At 54.4% G+C, this 9,812-nt stretch overlaps 1 protein-coding gene across 2 annotated transcripts; it reads left to right on the forward strand.

Annotated features, from left to right (window-relative positions):
* The first annotated feature begins 780 nt into the window (after window positions 1–780).
* On the forward strand, window positions 781–7,786 carry IL18BP (interleukin 18 binding protein). 2 transcript variants are annotated; one of them, XM_059466762.1, is made up of 5 exons: window positions 781–865; window positions 1,066–1,128; window positions 1,313–1,378; window positions 1,616–1,745; window positions 7,416–7,786. In XM_059466762.1, exons 1-5 carry the CDS (start codon window positions 787–789, stop codon window positions 7,420–7,422), a joined length of 345 nt encoding a protein of 114 aa, XP_059322745.1. In that variant the 5' UTR covers window positions 781–786; the 3' UTR covers window positions 7,423–7,786. The 2 variants fall into 2 exon arrangements, with proteins under 2 accessions (XP_059322745.1, XP_059322743.1); XM_059466760.1 differs by lacking the exon at window positions 7,416–7,786 and adding an exon at window positions 1,854–2,306.
* Window positions 7,787–9,812: the final 2,026 nt, after the last annotated feature.

The raw sequence follows: 9,812 nt of genomic DNA on the forward strand, positions 1-9,812 counted from the left end.
GGGGGCTGCTTCTGCCCTGTTGCTGTACCCGCACTGGCTCCCAGCCTTGATGCTGCTGGGGAGTGGGGTGTGTGGCCTGGCCCCTGGTTTTGTAACCAGTGGGTTGTCAAAACCACATCTGCTGTCAAGGGGCTGGCTCTGGGGGTCGGGGACTGCTGTGGGACACAGGAGATGGCTTCTTGCAGCCAAGAACTAAAGCCCTGGGGGTTTCTATCTGCTAAGCTGTTGTCTTCCCCCAGCTGGGACACCCAGAGGCCAACACCCAGGCTCTGCCAGCCACTGTTGTACTCATATCCTGGGGGCTTCACCCACCTTCCTCCTGTGCAGACCCTGCCTTGTCCCTGATCCTAAAGCATCGGGGAGCAAACCAGCCTGTTCAGAATCCTGTGATACTCAGCCAGCGCCCCGTGTGCTCGACACTGGGGGGCCCAGCTGGGCCCCACATCCCTGTCGAGCCCATGGATGCTCCCCCAGGGGTGTGTGTGGGGTCATGGGATGCGATCACGGGAGTGCCCGCGGGATGTGGGATGTGTATCCCCAGGTGCAGGCGACACAGAGCACGGGGGGCATGGAGTGCTGGGGACGCAAGGCGCGTGCAGGGGGCTCGGGGACATGGACATCGACACACAGCAGCGTCCGGGTGCGGGTCTCCGTGCGGCGGGCCGGGGCCGAGGGCGGCTCCCGGTGAGTCACGGCTGCCTCTCGCTCCTCCCCGCGCCGCCTCATAAAGCGCCGCCGTGCCGAGCTGAGCCGAGCCGAGCGCCGTGCCCGATCGCGGACTGCCCTATGTACCGGAGCGCTGGGCGGACAGCCTTGGGGGGCACCGGCCGCCACCTGAGTGACCGCGGGAGGAGGATGCTGGGGGGTACGGGATATCCCACACTCGGGGGGTGCCGGACGGATGCGAGGGTACGGGATCGTCGCATTGCAGAGTCCTGGGGGGTTACCATGGCCAGCTGGGAGGATGCTGAGAGCACGGACCGTCCCAGGCTCAGGGAGTGCTAGGGGAACCATCCCGAGCTCATGAGGATCATGCCCAGCACTGAGGTCCGTTTTTGTCTGCAGAGCCCCTGGGAAGCCCTGCCTGGGTCCTCCTGCTCTGCTGGAGCCTGGCTGCTTGCTGCACAGGTAAGTGGGGGGTACTGGGGAGCCTAAGGTCAGCCCTGGGTTCTGTGCCCCTCAAGAGGCCTGTTCAGGGGTCTGGGGATGAGCAGTGCCTCTGTTCCTTTGTAGGACCCTGCCTCCTCACCCACTACAAAAGTGTCTCGGGGTCACTCTCAGCCTCCCAGCTCACCCCTTTGTGCTCCCCCAGGTGCCATGGCCTTGCAGCCACCCAGCATCACCACCCTGCGGATGCCAGCAGAGCTTCCTCGCCCAGGTGAGAGACCCTCGGGGCCGTGGCAGGGCCTGGGGGTGAGGAGGCTGCCATGAGGTTCAGCTCCTGTGCCAGCCTCCAGCAGAAACAAGGTGAATCCTCCAGCCACAGCCAAGATTTCAGGGTGCTGATGAGGTGGGGGAATGTTCCCCTTAGTTAGGGAGGGGGGCTGTGGCTGTGCCTGGGGGGCACAGGGGACCCTTGCAGTCCCCCTGACCTTCACACCCCCTCTGGCTGCAGGTGAGAGTGTGACTGTGTCATGTGAAGCACTGAGTGAGCTTCCAGAGATGACGCTGCTCTACTGGCTGGAGAATGGCTCCTTTGTGGAGAGCCTGCACCCGGACGGGGCTGTGCGTGAGGGGACAGTGCAGTGAGTATGGGGACAGGGGCAGTGACAGCGGGGCAGCCCAGGCTGGGACAAGGCCCCTGGGTCTGCCCATCTGGAGTGGGCACTGACTGCTCCCCGCTGGCTTCACAGAGAGGAGCTGCAGGGCTCAGGGTGGGCCCTGCGCCGTGACCTGCACTTCAGCTCCTTCAACAAACAGCACCTGCACACCAACTTCACCTGCGTGGTGCTCAGTCCCCTCGGTGCCGACACCAGGGAGGTGCAATGGCCGTCCCGAGCACCGGCCCCTGTCACTGGGAACAGTGGGGGCCTGGGCTGAGCCAGGGAGCAGCTCCCATGCTGGGTGAGCACCCTGCAGTGCAGCTCCCTGCTCTGACAGCCCCACACTACTGCATGCACATGTGATACCCCCAGGCAGGCCTGTCTCTGTGACCTCCTTTGGGGACTGCACAGCCCCACGTGTGCTGGCCCACGTGAGTGGGGCTCCTGGTGCCCCAAGCTGAGTCAGGAGCACTGCCTGGGCTGGAACCAGCTCTGCCCATAGCTGGCCTGGGACCCCAGAGTTTATTAAAGTACATCAAGGCTGCCCAGTGTCACCTGCATCCTGGGGATGGTGCTGCCCAGGGGTGTAGAGGGCACCCATGGGATGAGGAGGGAGGGAGAGGAGGTAGCCCTGGTGCCTGTGAAGGGCAGGATCCATTCCTCACCCCCTTCCTGCCTGGCAAAGGGCTAGAGAGCCACAGGGAATTCCTGGCACAATGGTTGTGCCCTGCCCTGGAGGAGAGGGTGGGTGGAGAAGCCCTGGGTTGCAGGCACTGTGGAAGATGAAGCCATCACATCTCTCTCTGCACTTGGCGGGGTTGGGGCTGTTCCTTAGCATGGCATTGCTGAGTCCCATCTGCTGCTCCATGGGGCATTCCCCATAACCATCCTGTGCTGGCAGGGCCCCTGCTCTTGTGTCCCAGCCCCTTTCTTGCTCCCCCAAGTGCTTGTGGGGGCTGCAAGCCCTCTGGGCTGTGGGACAGGTTGGGGAACAGATCCCAAACCTCTTGAGCAACCCCTGGCTCTGGGCATCACACTTCAGATGCTCAGAATGTGGGAAAGATAGAGATGGGGGGGATGGAGAAGCCTCCAGATGCAGCCCCCATGAGCTGCCCTCAGCCCAGGGTGCCATAGGAACCCCCTGGGGACACCCCAGTCCCACAGTGACTCTTGGGAGCCAGGAGAAGGCAAGCACTGGAGCAGCCACTGGTCAGGGACCTGCCCAAGGCAGCCCTGCTGCACCCCCTAGCCTGGTTAATTCCAGCCTCCATCCCCTCTCACAGACCCCACACACAGCTGCCTCCATCCCCTCTCACAGACCCCACACTCAGCTGCCAGGCTCAGCCAATGTCCTGGGGACAGTGGCTGAGCTGGGCACAGATACCTGCCATGCAGGACCCTATGTGGGTGTCTCTGTGTCCCCCATCCTGTCCTACTGTCCCCGGGATGCTGGTGGCTCCATCCCTGACCCCTTCTCCTTGCCTCGTGTGATGGCAGTAGCACACTCCTCACTGCGCAGCATGGCACCCAGCCCTGCCATGCTGTGCCATCTTGTGCCATGCTGTGTCACACTGTGCCGTCTTGTGCCATGCTGTGTCACACTGTGTCATACTGTGTCACACTGTGCCATGCTGTGTCACACTGTGTCACACTGTGCTGCCCACAGACCCCACTGCAAACCACAGGTCACAGCAGCTCAGAGATGTGCAAAGCCCTGTGCCCATGGCACGCCCCCCACCATGACCAAGATCAAGACCTCCCTGGCCTGGCAGAGCTGGTGGGACAGGACCATTCCCTGGCACATGTCCCCATGGCCCAGTGGCAGGAGAGACTGTCCTGCAGGGACATCAACTCTCACAAAATCGCAGTTGTAGGTGCTGCGCACAGTCAGAAACAGAGCTGGATGAGGGTGATGTCAGCAACCTCAAACATCTGGAAAAGTGGGATCAGGACCTCCTTGTCCTCATGGAACAAGTTCTTGTAGCAGGTCTCCATCATGAAGATGACATCCTAGTTGAAGGGCAACCGCCATTTTCCTGAGGGAGGTGGAGCAGCCAACATGGATAGGTTGGTGGCACTGGAATGCTCCCGTAGACACAGTAGTAGCTAAGAAGGTGGAAGCCATGTCCAGCACCATCTCCTTGATGAGGTGGAGGTCTTTCTGGTGTGGGGGTCAATGGCTAGAGTCCTGGCCAGCAGATGCTCCATGGTGGGCAGAGCGACCCTAAGGGAAGCCCTCAGATGCTGCAGTGCTGTGGACAGGGAGGCTGTTTGCTCTGCAAGTGGCTGGGGAGGTGTGGCGGCAGGAGAAAGGTCAGGTCAGGGAGGGTGGTGGGGCCTGGGAGGGGCTGCTGAGAGATGCAGGGCAGGCTGGGGGAAGCACCTCAGCTGCATCAGAGGGCAAAGCCCCTCCTCTACACACATCCTGGCACTGACCCAGACACTCATGCCAGCACCAGCTGAGACCTGCCCTGCTGTGTCCCCCACCAGGAACAACCCCACAGCTGCGTGTCCTTGGGGAGACATGGGTGCATGGGTGCAGGGTGCTCCTGACCTGGGATGTGGTACTTGCCCCAGTCCCCTCATGCTGCTGAGGAGGGCGTAGGCTGTGGCTCAGGTCAGCAGCAATACCTCTCCCTGGGTACCCAGGTCTGCACAGCAGGGCACAGCACACTTGGAGGGTCAGAGACAAAGCAGGGGGACCATGGGGACAATGCTCATGACACTGGGATGGCAGCCTACAGCTAGGCCCCCAGGCTCACTTCCAAGCCAAAGTGAACCCCCAAGGCTTTATCACTCGTGCTCAGCCACCTCTGACTCCTCCTTTGCTGGCAGCAGTGACTTGGCCTTGCTCAGCCATCACCCCCACATACCGGCAGGATTCATGTCCATCAGAAGCAGGGTCCTCCCCAGACGAGGGGCACCATCAGCCAGCAGGGAGATGGACAACAGCCAGATGTAGGGGGATATCCATGGGTGATGGGGGGTCAGGGGCATGAGAGTTGGAGGTGCTGGGGACACCAGGGAGGAGACATCCTGGGGCTTGCTGTGATGGCACGCAAAGGATTTGCTATAGTGGGGAAAGTGTGAGCAGCACTATCCCTGGCTGAGGGCAGGAGCCCAGCTGGGGGAGGAGGAGACACTTGGTCTCCTTGGGGCATCTGGGATGAGGAGTAAGATCTGGTGTGAGGAAAGCCTGGCCAGGCAGCCCTGGAGGCCAGGGAGAAAGGGAAAGTAAAACCACAGGACTCCTGTGCTCGCCTTCCTGTAAATTAGTCTGGTTCTTGTTAGTGGCTGCTGCTGCTTACTGTGACCTGTGGACGTGTCCATGTGGAAGCAGGACACCCCAAAGCATTGGTGACCATGGGTATGTCCATGGTGCAGCGGGAGCACCTCTGAAGGGAATGTGGTCCAAGGATAAGAAGACCATGCCAGAGAAAGCACACCTTGAAGCATGTGTGGCTGTGCTGGAGGTCATGCTGGAACACCTCAAAGTGTGTGGCCATGCATAAACCCCCAACAGAACAGGTACACCCCTGGAGGCACTGCAGCCATCCAGAAGGCCAAACTAGACCAAGTATATCCTCCATCCCCAGAAATGTTCAGTGTTGGATGGGGCCTGGAGAGCAACCTGGTCCAGTGGAAGGTGTCCCTGCTTATGGCAGGGGATTGGAACAAGATGAGCTTTAAGGTCCCTCCCAACCCAAACCATTTTGTGATTCTGTGACTTTGTGAACGTTTGCAGACATTTTATGGGCATTTTATGGACACTTCATAGGAATGGTCTATAGACTAAGGGAATTATATCTGTGCATGATAGCTTAGGGTGGGAAGGGGCTGGTGGGTATTGGATACCACAAGACCTGAGCAGGATGTACATAATTTAGAATGAGGGATTGAGAACATATTGTTTTGGGCAGAGAATAAGTTCCATTTCTTCCCTGGGGCTGTGGGTTGGGTTTTTGCTGGAGGGAGGATTGATAAACCAGGGATGTTCAGTCAATGCTGAGTGTCAAGGCCTCTGCTGCTCCTCATGCAGCCTCACCAGCAAGTAAGGTGGGGGTGTAAAAGGAATTGGAAAGGGACATGGCCAGGACATTGGACCCCAGCTGACATATTCCCAACCACAGGTTGTCATGGTCAGCAGTAGAACTGGGGGAGGTTGGTCTGGGGGGGGGGTCCACTGTTCAGGGGAGAAACAGGAAAGTTGTACAGACAAATCTCTGGCTTTACACCAACAGAATTTTGAGGGTTTTGATCATGGAATGGTTTAGATGACAAGTCTACTGGTGACAAGCCTACTGGGTACACCTGTCTCAGAGGGAAAAGGATCTTTGCGCAAGAGTTAGCAGGGCATGCTGAGTGAGCCTTAAATTGGATTTGGAGGGGGAAGGGGATAAAAACCAGGTCACTTGAGATAAGCCTGGGAATGGCTTGACACTGTTCGAAGGATGGTGTGTTAGTGAGGTCATTCGGGCTACCATCTCAGTAGACATGGGAAATGTCTACTTCATTGCTATGAAGCAGCAAGAGTGCAAGTGTTATTGATGTGCTAGAAACCATGGAAGCTCCTAAGAATGGTCACTTAGGAACTCTCCCCAGAAAGGGATTGGGATTGATAACCCAACTGAAGTGCATCTGCCCCAGTGCCTGCAGCGTGGGCAGCAAACAGGAGATCCTGGAAGACATGTTGCAGGAGGAAAACCATGGCATAACTGCCATCACAAAGACATGGTGGGATGACTGGCACCACTGAAATTGTGCAATGGTTGGTGATGAACTCTTCAGAAGGGACAGGCAAGGAATGAAAGGTGATGGGGTAGTCCTGTATGTGAGGGAGTGTTTTGACTGTCTAGAGCTTGACAATGATGATGCAAGCGTTGAAGGTTGGTGGGTAAGAATTGTGGGGAATGCCAACAGGGCAGATATCCAGGTGGGAGCTGGGTACAGATCACTCAACCAAGGACCAAGAGGCAGACAAGAAGTCTCATGATGGCCAGCCCTTGTCTTCATGGGGGCTTCAACACACTAGATGTCGGCTGAAAATACAACCAGCACAGAGGAGAGAGTTCAGGAGGTTCCTGGATGTTACTGTACAAGCTGATTTGTACTGGGCAATTAATTCAGCTATAAATAAGATACTGAGCTGGCTCCATAAGACCAGCCCTTGAGTTGAGTGACAGGAACCTCAGCCAATTACATTCTGTCCTAAGCTGCAGACATCTCACTGGTCCAGGAGCTGGGCAGTGTAAAAGATCAGACCAATGAGTTATCCAGACTGGGTTTTTCAGATCGCCTTTATAAAGAGGAGTTTGAAGAATAAACTTGCTCTTTTGCCACATGGACATTGGGGTGTGTGTTGTCCCTGTCTCTGGATGTGGTCACCTCTCTCACAGTAACCATAAGTACCTCAATGGTACATAAGGTCCCTCTCAAGGCTCAGGCGCCTATCAGGAAAGGATTGAGTGCATTGTTAATTGGAAGGTCCAGTACCACAATGCAAGGTATCATTGTGCACCCTGATGTTGTTGATGCAGATTTTACTGGACAAACACATGCAATGGTTTCTACCTCTACTGCACCCATGACTATACCTGAAAAAACCCAGAATTGCTCAACTTATCCTTTTTTAATCTTCTGTCCCCAAAACAGAGTCTAGGGAGTGCAAAGACCAAGGCTTCAGATCAACAAGACAGCCTCAGGTGAACTGGATGCATGTCATAGGAGATCAAAGACCTAACATGGTTTGTGCTGTTACAATACCTAAGGCAAAGCCTTTGCAGATAAAGGTCAGTGTTTGCAACTGAATGCCAGAGATCCTTCACAATTTATTATTCCTACAACACATGAGCAGTTTGAATGGTGTTTTGCTAACTGTACAGCCTTGCAAAGTGCTTTGCAAAATTTTTCTGACACCTCGGGAGGCCGTCCTGAAGGGCAAAGGAGCCCAGGAAGGCTGGATGTGCTGTAAGAAGGAATCTTCAGGGCACAGAAGCAGGCTACACTGAAAGAAGAGCCAGAGGGAGGGGAACTTTGTCTGGAACTCAGAGTAAAAAGGAGAGTTTATAATATTTGAAAGAAGGGGCAGCAAATCAGGAAATCAACAAGGATGTGATGAGGCAGAGAGAAAACAAGAAGAATGGAAGCTCATGTGGCCACTGCTGTAAAAGACAATAAAACAAATGTGTCTATAAATACATTAACCATAAAATGAGGGCTAAGGAGAATCTCCTTTACGGGATGGCTGGGGAAATCTAGAGACAAATAATGAAGAAAAGTCTCAGGTACCTTGAAAGGTGGTGGAGCAGACCATGTAATGTTTAACTTGAACTTTTCTCCAGGTCACGTTAGAAAGGGTACTGAGTGCCATAATTTGGCACGTGCAGAACAACCAGGGATCAGGCCCAGCCAACATGGGTCTGTGAAAGACAAGTCCTGCTTGACCAACCTGGCTTCTCTGACAAGATGACCTGCTTGGTGGGTGAGTGAAAGGCTGTGGAGGTTGCCTACCTCGGGTTTAGTAAAGCTGTTGACACCATTTCCCACAGCTTTCTTGAGGAAAAGCTTTCAGCTCATGGCTTGGACAGGTGTGCTGTTTGCTTGGAAAAAGAAAATGCCTGGATGTCCAGGCCCCAAATGGCACCCTAACTCCTCCTGACTTTGGCCAAACTTTCTTACCATGTGTCTCAGTTTGGAAAGACAGGAGTCTGCTAAGGAAGGCAAGAGCTTATTCTGAAATGGAGAATGTAAACTCTCCCCACCCCTCTGAATTGCTATAAGTTTTAAATTAAGGGGCTCTCAGGCAAAAAATATGGGAGTAGGAAAAAACAGGTCTTTAATAGGGAAGAAAATAAAAGGTTAAAATAAAATAATGCAGTACACTAGAACAACACTGGCAGAGTCAGAACCCAAGCTGACACCCTGTTGGTCAGGGTGTTGGTAGAAGTCTAATTGGAAATGTGACTGCAGTCCTCCTGGAGTGTCAAGTGTGGTTCTGCTGGAGCAGAGATCTTGTAGAAAAGGGTGTAGTCCTCCTCCAAAGATGTAGTGGAAGAAGAGGCAGCTGCTGTTCCTCTGGGAAATCCAGTGGAGAAGCCGTGCAGTTATTCCAGTGCCTCCAGATTATATCTGGGTAGGAATGCTCAGCTCCTCCCTCTGGGTGGAGCATCTCACAATGGGATGCTGTAGTTCTTATCAGTCATGCAGTGACATTCAATAGCCTGTTATCAGCAGGTGTCCCCTCCTGAGGGTGGAGTGGTTGTGATAATTCAGAGAGAGATAAGGAAAACTGCCCACTTGACAAAAGACAACTGCCATACAGATGGTAATAGAATACATCTTGCCTTGCCATGTGGAGCACCAGTATTTGCTGTTTGCAGAGGGACCTGTAGCATGTAAAGGCCAGGAATTATTTTTGAAAAAGCAGCAAATATGTTCTCATTTGAATCACAGCAAATCTTAGTCCTTGTTCCTTACATATGCCCTACTAGATTGCATTTGCTCCACAGCACTTTGCCTCATGATTTTTTTAGTGTAGTTCTACTGCATTTCCTTGTGAAGCTGTTCATAAGTTCTTGCAAATGATCTCATTGCTCATTCAGGAGAATTAGTCCCAGGCTAGCAGCAGAAATTCTAGCATTCAGTAGGTACTCTGCTGTGAAAACAGGAATGTAAAACATGCCACAAGGGTGGTGTTTTCCATGTGGATTGGGGAGAAGCCTACACAGTGTTTGAACAGTTGAGAGCCAGTTGTGCCTCTGCTAAGCTGTGGCTGAAAATTTCATAGAGTCACAGAATATCCAGAGTTGGCAGGGACCCACAAGGATAATTGCTTCCAGTTCCTGGCCCTTTACAGAACACCAACAATCCTACCCTGTGCTTGAGAGCATTGTCCAAATGCTTGTTAAGCTCTGGCAGCCTTGAGGCCATGACCACTGCCTTGGGGAGCCTGCTCACTGCCCAACCACCCTCTGGGGGAAAAACCTTTTCCTAATATCCAGCCGAAACCTCCCCTGATACATCTTCAGGCCATTCCCTCAGGTCCTGTCC

This window comes from Ammospiza nelsoni, chromosome 2 (assembly GCF_027579445.1).
Source record: "Ammospiza nelsoni isolate bAmmNel1 chromosome 2, bAmmNel1.pri, whole genome shotgun sequence".
Lineage (NCBI taxonomy): Eukaryota > Metazoa > Chordata > Aves > Passeriformes > Passerellidae > Ammospiza > Ammospiza nelsoni.